The 26,564-nt window shown below is 41.9% G+C and overlaps 2 protein-coding genes across 7 annotated transcripts in view; one reads left to right on the forward strand and one right to left on the reverse strand.

Moving 5' to 3' along the window:
* GSE1 (Gse1 coiled-coil protein) overlaps positions 1-8,213 on the forward strand; it is a 184,019-nt gene extending 175,806 nt beyond the window's left edge. For all 5 annotated transcript variants that reach the window (XM_072421462.1, XM_072421461.1, XM_072421463.1 and 2 more), the window contains 9 exons: positions 253-580; positions 1,009-1,619; positions 2,118-2,230; positions 2,543-2,813; positions 3,562-3,687; positions 4,605-5,033; positions 5,662-5,955; positions 6,384-6,487; positions 7,156-8,213. In XM_072421462.1, the coding sequence (XP_072277563.1) occupies positions 253-580; positions 1,009-1,619; positions 2,118-2,230; positions 2,543-2,813; positions 3,562-3,687; positions 4,605-5,033; positions 5,662-5,955; positions 6,384-6,487; positions 7,156-7,290 (2,411 nt within the window). In that variant the 3' untranslated portion in view covers positions 7,291-8,213. The remainder of the gene's footprint in view (positions 1-252; positions 581-1,008; positions 1,620-2,117; positions 2,231-2,542; positions 2,814-3,561; positions 3,688-4,604; positions 5,034-5,661; positions 5,956-6,383; positions 6,488-7,155) is intronic.
* Positions 8,214-12,425: 4,212 nt separating this feature from the next.
* Positions 12,426-21,839, reverse strand: GINS2 (GINS complex subunit 2). 2 transcript variants are annotated; one of them, XM_072422409.1, is made up of 5 exons: positions 21,687-21,839; positions 18,407-18,521; positions 17,378-17,477; positions 15,090-15,216; positions 12,426-13,075 (listed from the first exon to the last, which is right to left on the reverse strand). In XM_072422409.1, the coding sequence occupies exons 1-5, from the start codon at positions 21,774-21,776 to the stop codon at positions 12,950-12,952; spliced, it is 558 nt and encodes a 185-aa protein (XP_072278510.1). In that variant the 5' UTR covers positions 21,777-21,839; the 3' UTR covers positions 12,426-12,949. The 2 variants fall into 2 exon arrangements, with proteins under 2 accessions (XP_072278510.1, XP_072278511.1); XM_072422410.1 differs by lacking the exon at positions 12,426-13,075 and adding an exon at positions 13,110-13,215.
* Positions 21,840-26,564: the final 4,725 nt, after the last annotated feature.

Genomic DNA, 26,564 nt, shown 5'->3' on the forward strand with positions numbered 1-26,564 from the left:
CAAATCCCCACCATCAGTACCAGACCTCACCAATAGGGGGCAAAAACCCCAGTTTTCAGAAAACCTTCTAGAGGAGCTTCCACACACTGGAGCACCTTCATAACAATGGCCATGGTTTTGGCATGGAATGTCCACAAGCAGAGATGAGAATGTCAGATGTCCAAACATTTTTGGCCATATGGTGCATCACCACAAAATTGTATCTTGCTATTATTCCACATCCTTAATTTACCTTTTTATTTTTCCCTACAGAGAAGTTAAAAGAATCCTCCTTACAGACTGCAAAGCCAGTTCCACATTCGTTACATCCGCCACCTGCCACACACCACGCTGTGCCCAGCTTGATTTCAACCCATGCTGCTTTCCCCCAACCTAACTCAGCTGCGGCAGCCGCTCTTCTGGCCCAGAGGACACAGGAGGAGGAGAAGTGGCTGGCACGGCAAAGACGTCTGAGGCAAGAGAAGGAAGACCGTCAATTCCAAGTGTCTGAATTCCGGCAGCAGGTGTTGGAGCAGCAGCTGGATATAACTGGCCGTCCTATTCCACAGCCGGAGCTTGAACTTAGGCCAGAGAACCTCAGGTTAGTTTTCAGCACTATCAATTGCTTTGCTTGTACAACCTATTGAAGTGCCTCTAATCCCAAGAACAAAATGTAATATATGTCAGCTTACAGTCCTTGGATGTGATAGCTTCATCACTTGCTTTTTGTGCCATTTTGTTTGTGATTCAGCCAGTTACACATTTTCTGTTGTAAGGTCACCTACTGTATTTATGAAGACGTGTCATCCTCAAGGGCAGAAAGTGTCTTAGCACTATTTAGTAAACAAAAATTGTTTATCACAGAGTTTAGCTTTGTTACCATTGTTGTAGTTTGTGAGAAATGAAAACTATCCTGAACACTTAAAAATGCTGTCAATGGGGAATGTAAACCCAGTCTCATCATACAGGTACTTCTACTACACCCTTGGATAAACATTAAAACTTTTTTTGTTGCATTGTTTCATAAAGGGTTATAAGCAATCGCAATGAAAGCAACATCCGAGAGCCTCTACAGCACTTTGGAGGCCCACCACCGCTCATTTCTCCAAAACCGCAACAACAGCCAACGCCAACTTCATTATGGAACCCTGTGACACTGATGGAGCACCCCACAGAGCCACGACGCACCCAAGAACCCAACACTGTCCATAACCACCCCGCTGCCATTTTTGAACATAACAGACAGGCTATTGCCCCAGTCAAAATAGAGCGTCCATATTCATTTGAGAAGCAGCAGCAGGACGAGGAAGAGGTGGCACACAAGAGAAGAGAACAGACTGAGAAGTACCAGCCAAATCGTGATTCCTCCACATTGGAGCATGCTGGTTATTCCCATGCCCCTTTCCTTGCCGAGCTTGAAAAGTCAACGCAGTCTTTCCTAAACCAGCAGCGGAGTTCCCTCCAGCAAGCTGGCCAGACAGAGATCACACTGATCCACAAACCAATCACGGCGCTCAGGGCGCCACCACCGAGGACACGAGAGTCCATGTACGTCTACGATGAGTTCTTACAGCAACACCGCAGGCTGGTCAGTAAGCTGGACATGGAGGAACGGAGACGGAAAGAGGCCCGGGAAAAAGGTAAGACGTGTACAAGTTGCAGCATACACATTAGAGCAGAGGTCGACAAACTCTGGCCTTTAGCCCAGATACAGCCTAGCCAGTAGTCCGTTCTGGCCTAACGCCCCCCCTGGTTGCCGGGGGTCGGCAACCTGCGGCTCGAGCCTCCATGTTATGCCTCCCTTCCCTATTTACCGCGGCCTGCGTTCCGCCACAGGGGTAAGGGGACATTCCCTCTCCTCCGTATGCATTGTGGAGGAGAGGGATTTCCCTTTAGGGGCCTTCCTAGTGGGGGGCAGAGCCATCAGCGCGGGACTCGAGAGAGAGAGAGAGTCCAGCCTAGTGTGCCTTCTTGACCTCCTGAAATGGCCTAGTAGCCAAAAAAGTTTGCTGACCCCTGCATTAGAGGAGTGAAGTAGAAACAAATTGCTGACTTATGAGGGAGTGGCCAAATATGAATCCTTTTAGATTTAGAGTTCGGATTCCTAAACTATGTTCACCGGTTTTCTCCCTCTTTAGGTTATTACTATGACTTGGATGATTCATACGATGAAAGCGATGAAGAGGAAGTGCGAGCACACCTCCGACGAGTTGCTGAGCAGCCACCACTCAAGCTGGACACATCCTCTGAGGTATGGGACGGGGGTTTAGGTTGGCATTGTGGAGCTGACCCTGCATGCTACTAAGCTTCTTCATTTTCGGAACAAAGTTTGGTACAAATTACAGATAAAAATTACCACCCACTATATGAGCTGCAAGCAAGATAATAAATTGCCCCTGAGTCAAGTCAGCATTGATTAAGAACTTAGTGCTAAGGCTAGATAGGAGTAAAGCAGGCATTTACAAAGTGCTTCACCACCCGCTATCCACTCTGTATGAATGAATCCATTATAAAGATGTGTCATAGTCCAGTGTGTAAATGTTTTTGATTTTGTTTCCAACAGAAGTTGGAGTTCCTTAAGATGTTTGGTCTCACAACCCAACAAGAAAAGGAGCGTGTCCTCCAAGAGAAACGGAGGAAAAGAAGACGAATGTTTCGGGAAAGGAGTCAGTCACCTCCAATGATACAAAACAAGAGGCAGACGCCATCTCCACATTCTCCTCTCTCCACCAGATTCACCCCAGAAGAGCTCAACAACAGTCCCAACCTGGAGGAAAAGAAGAAATTTCTCACGTTTTTCGACCTGTCGCACGTCAGTACAGAGAAAAGGAAAGGTAAGAAAGGGCCTTGATGATAACACTCACTGGGATGGTGGGCAACCATTTACATTACGACTGGATCTAATCTATAATAACCAAGTGTCTACTCTTTGATGAGCGCAGGATACAAATATGAGGAATATAAATAGTTTGCGGCTGACTACCACATTAGAAAAACATGGAATCCTAATTTACAATTTCTTTGAATGGATGACCCCAATGCACTAGAAGTAGTAGATACCTTTAATGATACTGAAGACCTTTCGGGAGCCTTTCCTGTGCCACGTTTCTCGGCAGTAATACGGCTGCAGCCTCACACAGCTCAATGGACGAAAAGAGAAATATCTTCTGTTTCCATTTCAAATCATAGTCTTAAAATAAAAAAGCAATATATTCCAGCTTGCTAATCCCTAAATATGTTGGCTGCATTTTTCCTTTTTTTAAAAAAAACAAAAAACAAATTACTTCTAGGGTGATACCATCTACCTAATTTACTGTATAAAGAAGCAGCATTGACAAGACAGAGCTATAGAAACCCTCCTTTTCTCCATATTATACATGGGTTGGGTACTGTAGGCTTCAAAGATAAGCAAAAATTTAAGAAAGTGCTAGCTTTCAAAGAGGTGACCATATGCTAGAGTTGAGGAACATTGCTGGTGCTCAGCGTTACAATAATAGCCTTGAAGTATATAGTAAAATGCATATCTTATACTTCAACAGTTCAATAGCAGGCTGCTTTAACACATTGTCTTCCTTATGGCAGATAAGGAAAAACTGATGGAAATGCTTGAAGCAATTAAGCAGAAAAATGCAGCACCTGAGGCACAGAAGAACCAAATGCCAGCCCTGACTCGGGCCAGCCCACCACCTCCACCTCTTCCCGCCTCAGGTAAGACAAGTCACCTTCTTGTTAAAACCATTTATGACCTGCCACGTCAGATTGTTTTCTGTGGGTGAAAAATTACATGCAGTTGTCAGTGGTATTGCTTAGTTGGTTACAAATTGTTGCTAAAATCCCTGCAGTATATAAAGCAGACCAAGCAAAGCAGTTTTTTTTCTTGCCTCCATGTAACAGAGCTCAGGAGAGCTCTATTTTCAGCACTTATTTTGTATTTGATTGTATTGTTTACTAGGAAGTGGCTTTGCTTACTTCAATGCATTAGTTTTAAGATTTGTATTTCATATGAAAATGCTCCCCCTAGTGACAGGAGGAATAGCTAGCAGGAATAGCTGAGGTTACAAGATACCCTTCACCAGAGGTCACCAACCTTTAGTCCTGTGGACCACTAAAATCACCAGCTCCTGACCGCGCATGCGTGGGGTGCCGGGTGTCACTCAAAGGGGAGAACCCCCCCACCCAGAGTGATGTCATGACATAACCCTGCCCACACCCATTGAAGATGTGAGCCTGCATTGGGAGTGCCGCCCACTTCCCCGAGCCTGGAACTGTACTGGAGACATGGTCCATGGCTCTGGCTGGTGCATCTTCTCAGCGGGATCCTTCTCAGGGGTGCACCAGCCAGAGCTGTGGACGACCAAAATTTTCTCCCGGACCACCAGTGTCCTACAGTCCATTATCATGCACCAGTCTGAGCTGAAAGACATGACTGCATGAAGAGGAATATTACATCAGTAAGTGGAAAACAGAGACCCATTCACAAGGACTAAAGATGTCTTCTAAAGATGACGGACTGGAACTTGTACTTTTTTTTTTTTCTTAATATAAATTATTCAAATGCAGATATATATTTAGTGCAAGTGCAAAAAAGATTATCTAAAAAAAGAGACATGCCTCCTTTTTTGTAGGACCTGCCTCTGAGGACCAGCCAGCTGCTCCACCATCAATACACCCTGAACCTCCAGCTCCCATTGCCTCTACTTCTACTTGCACTGTTCCTGTCCCTGAACCTGTAAAGCCTCTGGAACCCATTCGTCCAGATCAACCGAAACTCCTGGACTCTGCCAGGGTCCCTCCCTTGCCACTTCCAGTCCAACCCCCAGTGACCAACGTACCAATCCCTGACAAAATAAGGCTGGTTGAGGCCCCGCCTAAGAAAAGCTTGAGCATTCTGAACTTTGTACGAGGACACCCACCCAAGGAGAACCTTGTGCAGCCTTCCCAGAGCATGAACGGGAGGAACAAAACATGGGAGCCTTTCATGGCCGAGGAATTTGCTCACCAATTTCATGAATCTGTCTTACAGTCCACACAGAAGGCCCTGCAGAAGCACAAAGGTAAGGCTTATGGGAGGAAACTAAAGTTTTTTGTAGGTCTCTAGCTCCATACAATCTTTGTCTAATTGAAGACCTTAAGGCACATTAATCTACATTTTTGTTGGTTTATTTATAGTAGCACATAAAGGGTACCCTAAAGTGGTCCTAACATAGTTTATAATCTTTGGTCTCTAGTCAGTGACTTTGCTGGCGGACATTTGTTAACACAACCAAGAACTGGTGTGTCATGATTTGTGAGCTGGCTCAGTCGAGGAAATAGATGGTAATGATGGATGATAACTAAACAAAGCAGCACTGTAGCACGGAGATGGCTCAGGTCTTCTGTACAGAAAAGCAGATGACGGCATTGTTGGTATGGGGTGGAAGACGAGTACCGTAACAACACCTGGAAGTTTTACTCGTACACAACACTAGGCATGCATGGACATAGCATGAAAATATCCGATTCTAGATAGCTCTGCGGTGTTTCTAAATATCTAAAAATAGGCTAAAATCTGATCTAGCAGAGAGACCACATTCATACACTTTGACAAACACTTTGATCATAGCCTGACAATAGATCTTTGTGTAGACTTGTCTTCCTTAAATGTTGAAAACAGTCATTTGACCATTGCAATCCGGCCCACAGGAGGATCTGGCTTGCACATCGCCGAGCTAAACCACAAATCGGATGCCTCCGTTCACTATAACATTCCTGAGCTACAAAAGCCGAGCAGGGCCCCATCGCAACAACAAAACGGGCAGCCGGGACCAGGACAGCCAGGAGCAGGCCATGGACTACGGCAGCAAGATGTCACCTCGGCGGAGGAGGTGTCAGAAGAAGAGGAGGATGAAGAGGAAGATGAGGATGAAGACGAACCACCAAGACCTAAATGGCAGGGGATTGAGGCAATATTTGAAGCGTATCAGGAACATTTAGAAGGTGGGTACACTGTGTGCACATGTTATGACTGTGTTTGGCTGCAAAATATACCAGTGATATATGGCCCAGAACTGAGCCTATACCCTTGTATAAACCTGATGTATAGAGCCAAGGTATATGGGCAAAAGTCTGAAGCCTTCATCACAACTTGTTGGACGTCCCAATTTAAAAGCAAGGCCCCCTATAATAGAGTTACACTTTATTATTTTTGCACTTGGACTTAAACATTAGTTTGACTAATGAAGATAACCCAACCAGCATGAGGTTTTCAGGTGTTCAAGCCAATCAATTAAAATGCGCCATCAAATTCACCAACATTTCTATATGATTTACAATCCACACACCTGGCCTCTCTTCAGAACCCTTTTAGGACTTTATAGCCCCTCCATTCTTTAATATTGACTAAATTTTTTCTGCATTATCCATAGAACAAAACCTTGAACGCCAAGTTCTGGAATCGCAATGCAAGCGGTTAGAAGCTCAGCACTATAACCTGAGTCTAACGGCAGAACAGCTGTCACATCGTATGGCGGTAAGAGATCAGCATGGGAATGATTATAATACTATTTTATGTTTATGCAAATAAAATGCCAGTTAGAATTTGTACATTTTTTTTCTTTAGTGGTGACAAAGTAAACTCACGTATACCATAGTGTTATTAAATATACTTATGCCAGTACTGGCATATAACATAGAACACCCCTGGTGCAATTGATGTCCTCAATGCCAGGCAACTGTAACCAATATTTAACACTTCCTTATTGAGAAATTGTTAGCCTGCCCAGCCTTAGGATGTGCAGCCTTACAGTGTTTTTGCTTGTATGGTCCTATCTGAAAAGCCATTAATTTCAGCCTGCAAAAATGCACACCCAGATGAAATGAATGCCACCTCCTGAATCTGCTGCTAACATGCTAATGACATTTTCATATAAACATATGACATATATTGTGCTTGGGTGGAGGTCAGATTTAAATGCTGCTTGCAATGCTTTGGGAAAGCCTTTTGAATAGTGTGTGATTGGATATATTTTTTTTTTAATGACAAGAAGCACCTACACCTGTCCAGGTTTTTGTTTTGCTCTGCTAGCATGAATAATTAAGCATTAATATTAATAAACAGGGTTTATATAGCGTCAACATAATATGCAGCACTGTACATTAAATAGGGACGAATAAAAGCAAATCCTTTTCCCTGCACAGGATCTGATGAGCCAGAAGCAGAGAATCTCCTCCGAGAGGGACAGGCTACAAGCTGAACTTGAACACTTTAGGAAGTGCCTTGTTTTGCCCTCCTCATCATGGTCTAGGGGTTACTTCAAAGGCCACCCCAGGTGACAAAGTCTCCCTTGCACTAGGCCTTGGACGTACAGTATAGAAATGATCTATTTTATTATCTTGATATTTAATATTTTTCACTGGGAGGACTAAAATGGAGAAAAAAAAAAATCACCACATGTTTCGTTTGTTACTTCTGCATCACCACAGAAAACAGAAAAAAAAAGAAAAAAAAAAACTCTAAATATATATATGAATGTGCCATGCATGACTCAAAGGATTCTGGGAATTTGGCAAAGAAAACAAACCTCACCTAGGACAAAGCTGCGGGCTATCCCAACATCTCTCACCCCATTGGTGGCACCTGCACCCCTCGCCCATCCCAGGATATTCTATTTACAGACTGGCTGCATATGACACTACAAGCACGCTACCAAGCTTCTCCTCCTGCGGACTGTACCATTTGTGGGTGCCTTTCTTCCTTCGCCCCTCGATTTATTACCATTGTGCTGTTGTATGAGGCTGCCACGAGCAGGATTTATTTATCACTTGTTAATTGCTGACCTTATGGGCCACCAAAATGTTTATTATATATATTTTTCCTTCCAAGGAGATGGACTTGTTTTTTGTTTTTTTGTTACTTAAATGATAAATTTAATGAGATTTTGAAGTTATGGACTTTATTCTACATAAAGTAAAACCATTATCCTTGCAATGCTTTGCAAAAGGAATGCACTTACACCTGGATGTCTTTTTGGTTCAAGGTACCTTCCTAAATTCTGGTCTGCCGGATGATTTGAGGGATCACTGCAAAGCTGCTACAAATCTCCCTCAAAGTCTCAAAAATATAACTCCCATCAGGCAGAAAAAAAGCATAACGATCAGGTGCTTTCACCTCTCCCTATTTACTGTAAATAATAAAAAGGGTTTTTTGTATGTTTTTATTACGTTAATTATTGTTATAAAGAAAAAAAAGCCTGCCATTCAATGCTTCGTTTATTTTTTTTTCTTTAAGCCAGGCAGGGGGTAGAAAAAAAAAAAAGCCCCTTTAACTTGCTATATTGAGTGTTTGTGATCTGCTGCTGGTCAGGACTATATCCGATCAATTTTTTTTATTTTATTTGAAAAAGAAAATTAAAGTGCAAAAAAAAAAATTAAAAAAAAAAATGAATCTGCCTTTGGCTGTGTATTGTTGGGGAAAAGGATCATTTATTTATTTTTTTATCCTTTTAAAGAAATTCAGATGTTACTTTGCTGGTATTGGCTAGCAATCTCTAGGAGTGTCAGCTTGCTAAACATAACTGCAACAGAAGGCTCACTGTATGTCCAAAGACCTGTGTATGCGTAATCATAGGAAACCAGCTGCCCAATATTGTTCCCATTATTAACACATTGAAGCATGGATTTCACAGGACCTCTATGAAGGTGTGCTTTGGTAGTTGAAAATGGTAGCCACATTTGGTAGGTACGGACCACTGCAACCCTGGAGGACCTGTCATTTTGTCATCAAGGTATCACAATTTGCCTTCAAAAACAAACACTTGTCTGGTTCCTGCTTCTAAAAGTGACAGTTCACTTGCTGCCTAAAAGATGCCCCTTACCATCCTTAGCAGGGGTCATTTTAATTAGATAATCTGTAATCACTTCCCTGTCACTGGGTTTGCTTTGGCTGATCTGTCTATGTAACATTTTTTAACATACTATTCCAAATGGTCAATAATATGTACAACACAATATGGCATTTTTCCTGCTGGATGTCTTTGGAACCCACACCAGCAAAAAAAAAAAAAAAAAACTAATAAACACTATGGACCCCAACTAACTGGCAACTACCATGACCCTTCCAATGAAACCATTAGTCAGAGAGCTAATCATATTCCAATTATTACTCCTTAACCTCTGCAATGAATAAAGGGGTGCAGGTTCACCTTTATGAAAATAAAGGGCAGGCCCACCCACCCCCGGCTTGGTGGGATTGGCTGCAGGCTGAGATCTGATTTGCATGGCTCAGAATAGTGGCAAAGGTGCGGCCGCAATCAGCACGCTGTTACAAATGGGCTATTAGGTAAAATTATAGTGGTGCGTGATCTCCATCCGGAGAGAGATTTGCATCAAATTTCATGAATAACTCATGAAGCTACAAATCTTTTTTAACATATGAATAGGAGGGCTGGTTACTCCCTCCGTCGTGCTCCCATTTCAGGCAATGCTCTTTCCGCAACCAGCACACAGCAAAATAACATATGTGAAACACTGCAAAAGTTAAAATATAAATTGTTGGTCTAGCTTTGCATTAATGTGTTTATACACAGAAGGAGCTCTTGTTTTCCTGCAAAAACCGTGGAGCTGCACATTAAAGAACTTGGCAGTAAGTATGCAAGTATTTCGGTAGGTGGCTGCCAATCAAGGATGAAGAGTCAGGGAAAAGGTTACTTGCACTTTATATAGTTTATTTTTTAGTTTTAGTTTATAAATGATTTCTACTATCTACCTTCCATGCCTGTCCCTGCACAACACATTCCTATAGACTTGGATAGGTCTCTGCCCTCCAGGAACAGCAGACACAGATGGGGAAGACTGGTGGATGTAAGCAAACCATGGCACCATGGCTCTTCAATTCTCCTATTCAATTCCCTGTGGAAAGGGAGAGTTGGTTTGGGGTTCATAGAAGAGGAAAATGGATCAGTGCAATTTGTCCTGCCACAAATGACAACTTAAGTTTAAACAGAAACAAATACCAAAAATTGGTGTGTGTGGTTTCAATACACCAATTTACCATTTTTTGTTGCCTTATTCTCAACAGGGACAGCCTAATTAATAAACAGGTTCTATTTAGGAGGCTTAAAAGTTTTCTTACCACAAACTGAACAGGGCAAGCAAAATGGAGCAGTATTTCCTAAATTATGGTTCAAGTTCCCAATGGGATTGAAGATATGCTACCATATTGTCAAATGCATAGCCTAATATGTCCAAGAGCAATATCAGTGGCAAGTGATAGGGCATGCTATTTTTCTATGCTTATCATATACTACCACCATCTAAGACACAATATGATTAGGGTATCACAGAGAGCACTTCGTTCTATGGGGTTAAACAAATATTTCCCCATCAAAAGCTGAAAAACCAACTAATATAATTGGCGGCAAAGACACAAATAGAAAATACAGTACAGAAGGCAAAATAAAGTGAATGAGATTCTAGCTAAAAGCAGTTACTTCTGTAGGCTTCACCTAATGTAAAAAAAAACAAAACTAAAGACTACCCGGGAGAATTACTGACTACACAAGACATTAGATCAGCAATGCGCAACCTTTGAAACGACTAAACTCACAATTTTAAATCCCGCGGATTTTTAATTTCCCTAAAAAAGGTAAATACATTTGTCAAATAATGATTGTCTCCCAATGGTGCCTGACAAGGACTGTGGAGGCTCATTCATCAGCTCACAGTTAAATGAAGTATTACTATTGTTACTATTATCATTAGTTGCGTTATCGTTGGTAATACTAAAGAAATTCAAAATATTTGTTGGCTTTTCCTCACTCATTACGGGGTTTATTTCATTCTAAAATCAAACAAGAAATAATAGTATAGTATAGATAGTATCAAAGTCAAACTATTTTATGCCAATAAATATAACAGCTAAAGAAAATGCACACTTATGGTCATACTTACCTAAAAGAGCATCTGAGAAATAAACAAAATAAAACAATCGGACGAGAATCGGTATTGCCAGAGCGACGTGACAGTTATATTGGTGGAAACAAAACTGAAGCGTACGGCTTGGCAGCGGTTGTCTCATAAAATTTAAGACTACACCGACGTCATGCTTCGCCTCCCTCGTTTTTGTGTCTCTAGTAAAGTTTGTGAATTTAGTGCAATATAAAGGCAAAAATTGTCATTCAGAATATAAGAATTTATTAGAATACTATTTTTGTTTTTTATTAATACAACATAATTGCAAATAATGTCTACGTTTTCTTGTGGACCACAGTGGCGGTGGCAAGTGCTGCATTAGATGACCCCTTTCCTTATGGGAAGCAAAAAAACCTATTTCAAGAAAATAAAAATCCCACATTTAGGTTGGCACTGAAAAGTTTGATTCTAAATCCTTTTTTTTTTTTACATTTTAAACAGAGTGACAGTTAAAACACCTTACTTGCCATGTGTGCTTTTTTGTTTTTTAAACCAACTTTTCCTTATGCCACCTAAAGCATTTCTGTATTAAGTCTAACTTAGAGGCTGTCCCAAAAATAAAGGTGATCTGTAATCGAGATACCCAACTGCACCATAGGCTTTCTTTGCGTTGTCAAAAAGCGATATCCAGTCACCCTAAGCTGCTACTCTTTTTTGCTCTTGTGGCCAACCTCAATCAGACAGACACTGTTGACATTCCAGGGCAAACCTAAAGAGGAACTAAACTTAAAATAAAAAAAATGACATTTACCTTTAATCCTGCAGATCCCTCAATGGCACTGGACCTTCCCTCGATCTGGTCCCACGTCGTCCTAGAGTTCCTCTTCGTCTCAGCACTGAGGAAGCACAGGCGCTGCCATCCTTATTCTTCTCTTCTGACTTCTTGGCACGTCACCTGATCTCACACTGCAGAGATGCGAGATCGAGTGACTTTACTTTATTGTAAAGTGAAAATGTTGAGTTAAAAGTCTGCTTTAGGAAAGACCTTATTGCGGGCTAACCCAGGACCAAAAGTCATGTATTACTGTTTACATTGGATTCTGCAAAATGTGTTTAGTATTTTTACAAACATTCCAACAACAAATTAAAACTACCCATTGTTCTGCCAGAAACCCAGTGACCTCCTAATTTCCTGTAGGGAGTTTCAGCACCACGGAGTAAAGCCAAAGAAAATCCCTACTACTTGAGCAGCATAGGATATGTGGCTGCCTTTTTTGAGCACCAACAAAACACCCACTTAAAGCACCCACGGTAGTTGCCACTTAAGCCTACCCCAAGGCAAAGCCCATGTGGCTGACAATGCTCCTTCTGCTGGCCTAAAATCCTAAGCAGTATAGTCAGCCCTGCCTACCTCCTTGCTGCTGGACTACAGATCACAGCCACCTCTTATCTCCATATAAGGGGAATGTGCTCTGTAGCCCAGCAGAAAGTATTCACCTCCAATTCAACAGATTATTAACAGTTTACTTTCCAGGCTTTCACAGATGTGGCACAAAGAGAACTGTAAATAGATCTTTTATTAAACTTTTGTGAAAAAAGGCAGGAGAGTTTCATTTTCCTTGGAATTAGAGCACTGGAAACATTCTGATGAAGATTAGTTGCTGTGATCTCCCAGGCTCCAGGACAGTCATGGGCAAAGATATAAATCTGGGTCCCCAGGCTTCTCTAGGAATGAACGTGTGTTGTGTACACCAAAGTAATTGAGTACTGCTGACTTCACCGTTGCCCTATAGGCTTAATAATGCAGCATTGTTGTTGTTCCTGTATCCAGATCTATTTACAGGGGAAAAACAACTGAACTTCTCCTAAGCTGGCCCCTGGTGCTAATAATTTACGGTCATCATTCTCACCCAGAGCTGCGACAGCAAAAAACATTCGGCACAACAATAGCAGAGGAGATAAGACGAAGGCCCACTGTGTCGTTGCAGTCTGTTCAGCACAGATGAACTTCCTCCTTGCCAGTGTGCAGCTAATTACAGACCCCCCCACTTTGCCTATTTAATTTGCTGACACTGTGGCCAAGTCAGTATTCCTGAGTCTGTCCATCCTCCGGGGTCTGCAGGCTGGTCCGTAGTTTGTACATGTGGTTGAGGGACTCGGTGAAAAAAGTCGAGATGGTGTTAATCTCCATCAGCGTCAAGTTGTCCAGCTGGCAAACGAGAAGAGAGAGAAAGAACGGTCACAGCCGACAGGGCACAAGCAGGCGGATCAGAGGAGGCCAAACTGGCCGAGAAATTGCCAAGCCAAGCTTGTTGCGGGGACAGAGGACAACAATTGTAGCTGGAAAACCTAGAAAAAAAGAGCAGCTTCCACTCTGCAAAGAGTTGGCTTTTGGTGTGGACGTGATTCCACGCACATGTCATTTGCCAGTCCTTAGCTTTTCACAATGCCTCGCATTGTTTTATATGGTAGCAATGCTCTGACTATAAAGCTGAACTTATAAAATGTAAGAGACAAACTATAAAATGTATTACCTGCCAAATGATTAGTAGGTCTATCTATCTTGTTCTGGGACTAACACAGCTCTCCCATGCAGCACTGTCTACCTCATACAGATGAATAAAACTTACAGATCTTGCTTGTGACTGGACAGCAAAAGGAGAAACAGCAGATTGATTGAGGAGTTCATCAGGATGTCACGTTAGTATAAGTACTGCAATACATTTGAGTGGCTCCTTATGCGGCTTATCCCTCTCCCAGTCTGAGCTGTTGGCACAACTGTTCTCTCCCTTTTCTTGGATCTTTACTCTTAAATTTTGACACTGTTGATCGCCCTCTTCTACTCCACTATAAGTACCAAATATGCTGCCCTATCTTAGTTCATTTTCGACAGCATGTCCAAAACCTCTTTCGATAACGCTAGCACTCCTCTTGGTTGGTCGTCAAAGCTCAATCTTTTGACCTGTTCTCTTCTCTCTTTTTTACCTCTTCCCCTGGCAAATTTACATCCTCCCATGGCCCAACAATTTATATACAGATGACATTGAAATTTGCCCTCAAACAAAATGTAAGCAAGCCCTTTAAAGATGTCACTGCTACAAACGTGTACCTATATTTCTTTCTCCCTTAATCATCAGTAATTGGTCATTATTCTATACCACGTTCTTTTGTTTAATACTCCCCCCACTTCTTAGATTGTAAGCTGAATAGGGCAGGCTTTGCTTCTTGCAGGTCATTCTCGCAGGCTTGCTATCTGCAGCTCCAGTTTATTGTAGACTGGTAATAAGTTTTCAATTTATGATCACGTATAAAGTGAACCTGAACTGAAAATGCGAAGACATGCTAATTATAGATAACATCAGGACATGTTAACTGTGCTTAAGCAGTACCCCAAAATCTGCCCTTTTAATAATTTTACATAAAACATTGTAGTGCATTTCCTGTGCTTATACACTGTATATTGCTTGCTGTGACTCTCCGGCTTTGAGGGGGGGGCGGGGGGGGGATGTTAGTAACCAGCTTTACCTAGATGGCCGCCACCATACAGAATCTTAGTGCAAAGCATAGAAGGTTAGTAGTTAGAAAGAGCAGCTGCAGGAAGACCACAGGCAATACTGATGTATGCTACTTTTATCTAGTTTTTGGCACGGTTTCTAAAGTAAGGTAATCTGTATTCTAAAGCTGAACTGCAGGGATAACAAAAAAATCCTAACCCTTGCATTGGTCTCCTTCTCTATGTAGGAGTAAACTGTTTGTTTAGCCTAGGGAATGACGAAAAAGGTGATCACGCATAAGGTGATGTGCGACCAGTCCCACCAAAACGTTTTTCATTTGCTTTTCAACCTGTTGCAGCTCTCCAACATCATCCCAAACAATGCAGGATCTGTAGAATCCAAGGGCCTATCCACAAACCAACACTGAAAAGTGAGGTAGAGCGCCACCTGCAGGAGGTGTTCACAATAATATAATTCTATCATTATTCATCATCGCAGAGGCAAAATGAGCAATTAACCGTTGCATTGTGGAAGGGGTTCAAATTGAAGGGTAGATTTTTCATTCTCAGAGTTCAGCTTAAACATGCAAAGCGATTTCAAGCACTTACAAACTGAAAAGAAGCTGTGATCTCATTGCTTTTAGAATAGGGGAAAGGTGCTAATCAGCGCTCCTTCTGCTCAGGAAATCACTGTAATGGCTGAGCATGAATTAGTTAAACAGATTGGTACCTTGGCGTGAGCTTCCTGTTCCCGCACAAAGCTGTCTGCAGACAGCCGGAGTTTGGCAATTCGTGTATCCCAGGTGTCCTTCACAAGCGTCCTGATCTCATCTGCTTTTGGGATGTTGTCTGAGGCGCTGTGTAGAGAAAACAATGATTTTAGAAGAAAAAAAAAATATAAAAAGATATGGTAAATTTTCTAGCATTGCCTATCCCATTCCTGAAGCTTTTACCACAGCGTGGGTGACAGTTCGGTCACCAGCCACTGCTAAATTGCTTTTATAAAAAAATCAAATATCAATTACAGGTTAGGCTTAAGAGCTCTGTCCAAAGACTTCTACTAAACCAATAAAAAAGTAACAGAGAATTTAGAAACTAAAAATCCAAAAGAAGAGCCTACAATGAGCATTGTGTACATTTAAAATTTACACACAGGAACAGGTTTTCAAAACAGACACTCAGGGTTATAATATAAGCAACACTACCACATTTAGAAAATAGACTGATATTACCCCACCTAGCTAACTATCAAAATGTAACCATTTAAGTGTTATTTTAAATATTTAAAAGCTAGATCTGTCATTAACCTCCGTGGCGGTCTATTTACGTCAGTATTTTTATGCCAAAAGCGGTACATTGAAATGTGGTGCATGGAAATGTATTTTATATTGTAGGCCTATAACTCTTAGGTATAACTCATTGAAATATGTTCAATATTTATTATAATTGTACAGTAGCATATATTTTTTACTTAGTATTGGATTCAATACAGTTATTTTGTATTGAATCCAATACAAAATAATTTGAATTTCCCGCCTAGCTCCTGCACGCACCAACGTCACCGGGAACTCCCAGGGAGAGATTGAAAAAGAGGACGCGGCCCAAGAATGGGATCCGACAGGCAGGACACCGATGGGGACCCGGTGTTTTTTTTTTTTAATGTTTTTAGATACCCCGAGTGTGGCTCGGGTTTACAGATTTTCAGCATGTTTTTTTTTTACCGTGAGCCACACTTGGGATTACCTCTCAGTGGGTTAATAACCATGGCCCAGGATCTTAAACATTAAGATCCTGATCTTCCACAGATCGTTCCATAGAAGTCAGCACTAAGAGAATAATAAACACAATGCTTCCTTGTTGTGTTTACATTGGGGGTGTAATGAAGTTGCAGTGCTTCCTCTTAAAACAAAGGCTCTGGCAAAGCTATTACAGCTCTGCCTCTCTCTGCAGCATTAGATTGCTCCTGTAGTGATTTTTTGCTGGATGAATGTAGCTAATAATAGATCTCTATTAGATGTGATCTGTTCCTGCAGAGCTGCATTAGGGTAGGGAGGCGTTGTTCGGGTATTGGGCCTCGTCTCCATTGACCAAATTCCCCCCATGGCATGATGAAAATGAGCAAATATTACAAAACATACAATGTTTAAAATATAATTCCCTTCTCAAAATATTCTGAAGGCCCCAATATTAATGTCAGGTGATATATAAACATCTGATGCTCAGACCTTACACTGAAAATTGTCATAAGTAATGCAACACAATTGCAAATGCAAGTTAACCTATGACAAACATGTGGAAAAGTCAATGTCAAGCTAATTTGTGCTCTAATCAATTTTATCTAACAATTTACACAATCCTTTTATTTCCCCTGCAATAAAGCCACATACATGCGTCCATGGCCTTATATCGGACGGGAATCTGGCGATACAGCGCCTGTCGTCCATCGTCCGAATGACCGTCCTGGCGGAACCACAGATGTTGGACGACGAAGGAACCTAAAGCAAGGGATGGAGGAGAGCGCGCAGCTTCCCCTCTCCATAGAGCAGAACGGTGCTGTATGTACACAATAATTGCACATCTGTATGCAGCTTTATTCATACTTTAAAGTTTGTCATTGCTCCACACCTGCACTATGTGATTTGATTTTAAACCAGCAAATTTAACACACACCATAAAAAAATAGTTATCCAACAAGCTCTGGGGCTGAAGTTGTTAAAAAAGCAGTTACGACCAAATTCACATCTGCACTGGAATATCCCTTGTGTATGTTGCAATATCATTATATGCTCAACAGGCTAATCAATGTTTTAAGTTGCTAATATCTTTCCAAGCCTTTTCAGCAACACCGAAGATTGCTCCTGACCAGCAGTCCATTCCTGCGATCCCTTAAATCCATACTGCACCCCGCTGTTGCTTGGTAAATGGGTATTGCTGCAGCTCACAGCCAGAAAAAGAAAACATAGAAGATAATTTCTTTTACCCTGACTAAAAAGTAAGGTGGATTCTTCATTGACTTACTGGTTCAAAAGTAATTTAGTGAGCTCCATGTAATGAGGATTTGGCATGGGGGTAAAGGTCTCCTCTCGCCTTTCAGTGTCCCGGATCTGCTCCAGCTTTTCTGAAAAAGACATTTGAAAGTGAAGGAAACACTCAAAATATCAAATGGAAATAATGAATAAACTGGAGCATGGTAAATGATAGACTTTCACACTCTCAATCATACTTTAGACAAATTTAACCTAATCTGGGAACCTTGGAAAACACACATTAGGAGAGATCTGATGCTGGTAAAGCTGCGTACACACTTCCAATTTTTATCGTTGGAAATGAACGACGAACGAAGGACGAACGATTGATTGGGCAAAAATCGTTCGTAAAAAAAGTAACCAACGACGCCGACGAACGAGGGTAGTCGTTGGAAATGAACGACCGGACCGGCGGATTGGACGACGATCGTTGACCATCTATCGTGTGTACGGTCGTTCATTGATCGTCCATGGTCTGAGCATGCGCGGTGAACGAACGTTCGCTCACTTCCTGTGGTGCACGTCACTTCCTGTATCGTTCAAACGATCGCATCTATCGTGTGTACAATATCTGCGAATGATCGTGTCGTTATCTGTATGTACAGGATCGGTGCTATACGATCGTTCGCAGATATCGTGCAGGATCGTTCGTTTACCAACGATAATAATTGGAAGTGTGTACGTAGCTTTATAGTATTGCAAGATATGACCGTTCCCCCATCCTTTCCCCCCTTTGATCTCAACTCTGTTAAGTTTATGACAGATTGTTTTTGTTTGGTTTTAATTATCCATGTCTTGTCTAAGATTTATCTTTCTCATAACCCGACAAGGGTGCTCATTGAGTGTCTTACTGTTTGAAAAAGTAAAATATGTTATCTATGACAATTTATTAAAAACTCAATAAAAACATTGAAATACAAATGGAATTATTATAAATTAGTGTGATGTGGGCTTGTGAAGTTGCACTTCTACACACTGTCCCGATGTCATTCTACACTCAAATGGCACAAAATCTACTTACCTACATCCATCCACTCTGGAGGGACAATACGACATTTCTGCCTCTGCTTCAGATTGATGGCCATCCACAGAGGAACCTGGACGGGCAGACCGGGATTGAATGGACCCAAATCACCCTGAGAAACAGAAAAAAAAATCGTCCACATTAACAGAAATCTAAAGCTCCACAATACAAATTCCCCTATAAGTACATTAAAGGTTCCATATTATATATATCTTGTGAACGGAGTGACGATATGGAAAGGTATTTACTATATTTTATTTTTAACCTGGAATATACTGGTTATGACATGGCTCTAAAGATTCGCCTCCCGTCATTATGGTTGTCACCCTTAAACCAACTTCCAGAAACATTTTGCTATTAAACTTAGCTGCTCGCCAGCATTAGAAAGCCTTGTGTTGTATACTTAAGAGGATGATTTCCACTTCTTAGATGACCCTATTGCCTTTACATTGCAAATTGTATCTGCTTCTGTCCCAGTGCAGCAATCCTAACCTGATATCCAAAGGGGTGCTCTGCTTGTTTAATGTGGGGTTACAAATGATGATTACGAAGCCCTGCTTCCCGCTTGCAAGTTGAATGCGTGTGGAGGGGGATTCCTGTCAGCCAATCAAACTGTGCAGCATGCACATCAGGATACTCTAAGGGCAGACAGAGAAGCAGCAAGGTATCTAGGCAGAATGTGCACCCCCTAGAGGACAGGATAGGTATGTGTAGGGAACAGGGACTATTTTGTACTATTTTACAAACACTAGATTGTAACACTAGATTGTACTTCTGGGCAGGGTCCTCTCCTCCTGTGTCACTGCCTGTATGTGTCTGTCATTTGCAACCCCTATTTAATGTACAGCGCTGCATATTATGTTGGCGCTATATAAATCCTGTTTAATAATATTTATGAAATTTTAAATTTGGGGGGAAATCCCAGAATCCTGTTGTCCCCAGAAGAAGAATAGAGGTGAAATCTTCCAATATGGACACTTTAGAAGATTTCCACTAACTTCCTGTTGCAATCGTTGGACAGGAAATTAACGGAAATTTTCCCAATGAGACTTTCATTATTGGTAATGATCATAGCAGACTTCTTTAGCACCTGCACAATCCATAGCACAGTACAAAGAGTCAGATACAAGATGACCTCCTCCATGATAGGAAGATTTTTCTTTCATAGCACCAACACCTGCCGTAGTGCACACATACAGGGGGGAGATGGATCATACATATAGGGTGTCCCAATAGTGCTAATGATCATTACTGACTATGGCACCTACACCTTCTGTAGCCCTGTACAAAGTAAGGACAAACATGGGAAATAATGATATAACCACAGCACAGTGCAGAGAAGCATAAGGTTTCCTTTTATAGCACCAGAATAGTTTGTAGTGTTGTACAATGCGACCTTGAAGTGGAAAGCGAGACTTATTATGATGATCATTACTGACCGCTATAGCACCAACACCTTCTGTAGCGGTGTACAAAAGTGAAGAGACACCAGGGATATATTAAAATTGTGAGCACAGTCCATGGAGCTTTATAATTGTCTTCTACAGCACCAACATCTTCCAGAGCGTTGTACAACCCGAAGACACGTGGGGGAAATCATAAAAATATTACAGAGATTGCAAATGATTAGTGCCGACCTCTATAGCACTAGCATCTGCTGTAGCTCCGTACAAAGTGAGGAAAAGAGCAGATATAACAGGAGCCTGTTACTGATAGGGGGTTCTATAGCATCAGCATATACCATAGTGGAGTACAAAGCATGGGCATATAGGGCGGATAATTGTATGTCTGCTTGTAATGGTCTGGGGTCCCATTATAATACTGTGCATGGGTAATAATGATCTGTATAGCACCAACACTTTCCATAGCGTAGTACAAAATGAGGACATAGATGCATAAATATAGGAAACCCAGTTCATGAAGCCATAATATTGTTTATTATGTTTGAATGCTAAACCACCAGTATTCCGTAGCGCTGTACAAAGTAAAGCCTTACAAGGCAGATAATGGATAATACTGAGCGCCATAGCACCAACATATACTGTAGCATGGTACAATATAAAGCTATACTGAGCAGATATATAAGAAACCAAGCTTTCCCTGTATTAATGCTAATGATTGATCTCTATAGCACCAACATATACTGTATCGTGGTACAAAGAAATACTATACAAGGCATTATATTATTGCAATTGAATGCTAAAGCACCAGCATATTCTGTAGTGTTGTACAATGTGATGAACATACAAAGCAGATAATGGTTAATATTGAATTTTATTGCACCAACACTAGGCTATAGTGTAGTACAAAGTGAGGAATTAAAGGGTACAAAAATAGGAAACCCATATTTTTGCTAATAATTATGTTTGAATCTTATAGCACCAGAATATTCCGTAGCATTGTACAAAGTGAGGTCATACATTGCAGATGAGGATTATTATTGATCTCTATAGCACCAACATATAGCGTAGCATAGTACAAATATAAAGCCATACTGGGAAGCCAAGTCCGGGGAACCAAATTAATGCCAATAATGGATCTCTACAGCACCAACAGTATGCATAGCGTGGTACAAAGTAATGTATTACATGGCAGATACATAGAAAACCCAGTCTAAGGACCGATAATAATACTAATCATTGTGATTTACCACTATAGCACCAGCCTATTCCATAGCATTGTACAAAATGAGGACATACAAGGCAGATAATAGTTATTATTGAACTCTACAGCACCAACATATACTGTAGCGTGATGCCACACAGGGCAGATATATATGAAGCCAAGTCCATGAGGCGGAAGAACTGCTGATTCATTTTCGCCACTATAGCACCACCACATGCCGTTGGGCAGTACAAAATGAGCACATTAAAGGGTAAAGAATGCCTTTTATAGCACCAACACTTTCTATCGGGCTGTACAAAGTGGGGACATACATAGAAAGCCAGGTCCAGGGAGCCATATTACTGCTATTCATTATTATTGGTCTCTATAGCACCTACATACGCCATGGTGCTGTACAAGCTATGGTACTGGAAGAAGCACAGGAATGGATCGCAACACTCATACACAGGCCCTTACATAGAATGACAATGTGCAAATATAAACTATTGACATATATCCCTGGGAGGAACGTGAGGTAAACCTATGGATGACAGGTTCTCTTTGGTGCACCTCACAGATGACAGGTGGAGGGCCACAGACAGAAAAAAAGGCGTCCATAGAAACCACAGGTGAGGTACTACAGGTGAGGTACTACAACCCCCAGCATGCTCACCCCAATGAGGTAGACTTTGTCCAGGCTGAAGTTTGGGATAACGGTAACCATCTCTTTCTCCGCCAGGAATTCTACCTCAGACGCGTCCATCTCTGACCCCGCCCACTGCTTTCCCGCGTTCTCTTCTACGGCCAATTACAGGCTGTGTGCGTTCCAGGGCAGGGAAGGTGAAGCGAGGCGTGGAACGCATAAACCCGGAAGTAAGCTGTGCTGTCACGTGACACCAACCGATAATATTTTGTAGAGTTCTGTATTAGGATGTTATAGAGAAGCTGAAGGTGATAAAACAGAGGGCATAGGGGAAATGAAAAGTAATAACCCCCCAAATAAATATGCCCTCCATGTATCTGTCATGACAGTATAAAAAAAACGGTGGTGCTGACCTTGGTAATTAACATTGATTTTTATTCTCTTTTCAGGCTGCCAATATAAATATATAAATAGAAATAATAAAAAAAGAAATAGGAAGAATCAAGCAAATCCTCCTCTTCCCTATATCCAGGTGACTACCTCACCTTACACAATCAAACAGAGGCCCAGTGTAGTCACCACAATGTGCATGCAGTACCCAGGGACTACAGGTACAGGTACAGGGGCCCCGGACACTTCTCAGCCAGCAGGGGCCCCCACAGCAGCATGCAATGCCCTATATCTGCCTGCACACCTCCCCTCTCCCCTTTGTGTCCAGCCTATGCCCCCACCCCCAGTGCCCTGGTAATGCAGCCCACCTCTCTATTCCTGGCTATGGGCTAGGTAAGCAATGCGCATGCCCCCGATCTGTGCCAGGTGAATAGGCCAGCCGCTTCTTCTTCTCAGGATTGCTCATATTTGCAGCTTTTGCTTTGTTGCTCACAACAGTTAGGTGTCAGCGGAGGGGACATCAACAAATTGTGCACAGGGGCCCACTGTAGGCTGCATCTGCCATAGGGCCGGATTTATTAAAGCTCTCCAAGACTGGAGAAGATGGACTACCGTGGGTGAACCCGAGTGATCCAACAAACCTGGAATGGATTTCCTAAAACACATTTCTTCTAGGTATTCTGGATCACTTAGGTTCACCCATGATAGTCAACCTTCACCAATCTTGAAAAGCCCAAAGTAAACCAGACCTATTGTCTGAAGGAATCATTCCATATGCATATATTAAGCACTAGTTTATACTTTGGTGGGTTGGTTTGTTCTGATAATTGTATATCTTACTTATCTTTTTCTATGGATGCAGCTTTCCTATATGAGGAATATACATATATACATAGTAGGTCAGGTTGAAAGAAGACCAAAAAAATCAATCAATCAAGTTGAACCACTAGGGAAATAAACATATCCCAGATATAAAACCCTATGGACATAGTGGATCCAGAGGAAGGCAAAAAAAACCCTGGTACAATTTGCCCCAACAGGGGAAAAAATTTCCTTCCTGGTCCCATGAGGCAATCGGATGTTTCCTGGATCAGCAGTCCCTGTTATGTTTACTTTATATCCTTAATCCCCAGTTATATTCTGTGCTTCTAGAAATCATCCAGCTTTTTCTTAAAGCAATCTATAGAACTTGCTGAAACTACTTCCTGAGGGAGCCGATTCCACATTTTCAGTGAAGAATCCCTTCCTTATCCGGGGCTTAAACTTCTTTTCCTCCAGACTCAAAGAGCGCCCCCTTGTGCTTTGTAATGACCTTACAGTGAATAATTTGGAAGATTGTTCTGTATATGGACCATTTATATATTTATACAGAGTGATCATATCCCCCCTTATACGTCTCTTCTCAAGGGAGAATAGATTCAGTTCAGCTAATCTCTCCTCATAGCTGAGCTCCTCCATTCCTTTTATTAGTTTAGTTGCCCTTCTCTGCACTCTCTCCAATCCCACAATGTCCTTTATGTGAACTGGTGCCCAAAACTGGACGGCATATTCCAGATGTGGGCTGACCAATGCTTTGTACATGGGCAGGATTATGTCCCCATCTCTGCAGTCTATTTCTCTTTTAATACAAGAAAGTACTTTACTAGCTTTAGATATTGCAGCTTGGCATTGCATGCTATGATATGTGTTGTTTATCATTTTATTTCTTTGTATGATTATATAGTTTGAGCACAATAGTTATATTTTATTGTACATTCTCATTCTGAGCTCAAATTTCTGAATCCACTTGGATTTCTCCACTGATCCAACCAGTCCAAGTTGGAATCTTTGTGTTCTGATCACCCCAAGTTATCACATATTCCCCCTGTTGAAGATCACAAGCGGCTGACACATGGCTCAGGCATGGCTCACCGTTGTCATCAGGAAGCCGCTATTGTGATAAGTCACGACTTTATTTATTGCAGACTTGTAAAGCTACTGACAGGTCCACTTGAATATATTATTAGCAGGTTTTCATGAGGTCCCCTGGTTGTTGCTGAATCTCTGAGTGTTGGGAATTTGGTGTAATGTACTCGCTATGAACCTCCATAACTGGTTAAATATAGCGCAGTTTGCCACTTTGATTTTTTTTTCCCAGTACAGATACAAACATATCCAGGCTGATTCTCAAACATCACAATCAGATCAGGGAAAAAAGACACAATGCAACAGTTGTGACTGGTGCGAATAAGCCGCCCTCGCAGAATAATTCCGTAGGCGACGCGCACACATAACATTGCACAATGATAACGTGCGCAGTCAGAGATGTGACAAGCTCGCCTGTAAATGACCCGGCAGATACCAAGCATCTCTGTTGTCTATTGCCATCTGCTGTTCTCATCATTAAATCTGAACACCCATCTGCCGCACAATCTTACCTCCCCCTCCCTCCGCGCCAGCTTTGAATTCCCAGCGAACGGCGTCACTCGGCATAAGGCATTCGCTTTATCTTTTCTGTGATTATGATAAACGGGGCGAGACTGCCACCATCTTCACACAGCAAACACAGCGGATAAACTTGCAATGATAAAATCCTGAAATATTCTGGTCTGCAGGAATAAATTTCTGGCGTGTCACAATATAGGACGGGATCATTTCTCAGAGAAACTCCTTTTATAATGAAAAAGCCATCCTTGAGCAGTGACTTGGTCTAGGCCAAGATGATTTTATCAGTCTGCTGCAGAAAGGAGGAAGAATTTCCTCTGTTTCCTTTTTTCTTTTTAAGGTGATTATAGTGGCAGTCATGTGACTGCTCAATGTCCTCTTTCTCCTTCATTTCAGAAACCTGGGAGTGAATGCTGGGTGGCTTTCAAAGATGTTACAGATCCTAGGCTCCATGAAAACCCCATATTGGGCCATAGACAGGTATGACTGAAATGCCAAACCCTGCCTATAGGGGGCATGGTACCTGCAATCAGACTTCAGGACTGGAAGCATGTGGTAGCTTGCAAGTTAGTAGAAGAGACAAACTGACCACTCTAAAGCTGCGTACACACTTCCAATTTTTATCGTTCAAAATGAACGACGAACGAATGACGAACGATCGATTGGGCAAAAATCGTTCTTAAAAAAAGTAACCAACGACGCCGACGAACGAGGAAAGTCGTTGGAAATGAACGACCGGACCGGCGGATCGGATTGGACGACGATCGTTGACCATCGTTCGTGTGTACGATCGTTCATTGATCGTCCATGGTCTGAGCATGCGTGATGAACGAACGTTCTTGCGGTGCACGTAACTTCCTGTATCGTTCAAACGATCGCATCTATTGTGTGTACAATATCTACGAACGATCGTGTCGTTATCTGTATGTACAGGATCGGTGCTATACGATCGTTCGCAGATATCGTGCAGGATCGTTCGTCGTTCGTTTACCAACGATAATAATTGGAAGTGTGTACGTAGCTTAAGATGGATCATCTTTTGTGCCTAAGGTGGTCAGTAACAGAGGAAGGGCATCCCAACATTTGGGGATTGGCAGGATCATCAGATGTTTTTTGGCTTTGCACACCTTTACAAAATTAGGATTCTTTTATTTCCTGTGAAGGGGCACAAAAGGAAGTGAGAGAATGCCTCTCCACAGTTAGAGGAAGTCACTTTTCACCAGAAGAGTACCCCTCTGTCCTTATTCTGATGACAGCAGTATCATTTTGGATTTTTCCTTCACTTTCAGTCCTGATGATAATACCTAGCTGTTATATTCAGGTGGAACACATTTAACCCTTTGCTGTTTCCCCAGAGATGCAGGGAGACCAGTCACTAGCCAATGTCAACGAGGTCACCTGCCGCCCTGCTGCGCCGGATGGATTCATTTGCACATTGTGCAATTCCAATGTGAATCTTCCTATCTGTAAGGAAATTGTTTGGCACCATCAGACGTCTCAGCAGGGGAGCGCTCCATCCCCGCATAATGCAACAATCTGCCTAAATGATAAGAACATAGATTTTTATTCTGATTACACATTTTCCTTGTGCAAATTCTCCCTTCATTGAGAATAATGACAGACTGAGAAGAAAGAGGAGGGATACCATGAAAGGTTGTCCAAAAATATAAATGTTAGTGCAAATAAAAGAAATTATCATGGACTGTACATAACCCTGTGGTTGTTGTAAATGTACCAATATGGATGCAATCACCTTCATCTGAGAAGAGAAAGAAGGAGAGACAGGAGGGAGAGAGCAAAAGAGAGAAGATAAGGGGAAGAGATACAAAGAGAGGAAAGGAGATGGAGAGACGGAGAAAGAGAGAGGTGCGAGGGTACAGGAAGAGAGGTAAAATAAAGAGGAGAGATACAGAGACAAAGGGAGAGGGGAGAGAGAAATAGAGAGAAGAGATAGAAGGAGAAGTATAACGGAAGAAAGAGAAAGGAGATGGAAAGAAATTCGCAGAAAGAGAGAGATAAGGAGAGGGGGATACAGGGAGAGAGGAAAGAGAAGGAGAGATACTGGGGGAGAAAGGGAGAGGGGAGAGAGAAATA

This window comes from Pyxicephalus adspersus, chromosome 9 (genome assembly GCF_032062135.1).
Source record: "Pyxicephalus adspersus chromosome 9, UCB_Pads_2.0, whole genome shotgun sequence".
NCBI classification, from domain to species: domain Eukaryota; kingdom Metazoa; phylum Chordata; class Amphibia; order Anura; family Pyxicephalidae; genus Pyxicephalus; species Pyxicephalus adspersus.

Coding starts and splice junctions, on each gene's coding strand:
- GINS2 (XM_072422409.1), bottom strand. CDS start 21,776: ATGGACGCGTCTGAGGTAGAATTCCTGGCGGAGAAAGAGATGGTTACC. Junction 18,522..21,686: donor ACAAAGTCTACCTCATTGGG/GTGAGCATGCTG, acceptor TCTGTTTCTCAG/GGTGATTTGGGTCCATTCAA. Junction 17,478..18,406: donor TCCAGAGTGGATGGATGTAG/GTAAGTAGATTT, acceptor TGTCTTTTTCAG/AAAAGCTGGAGCAGATCCGG.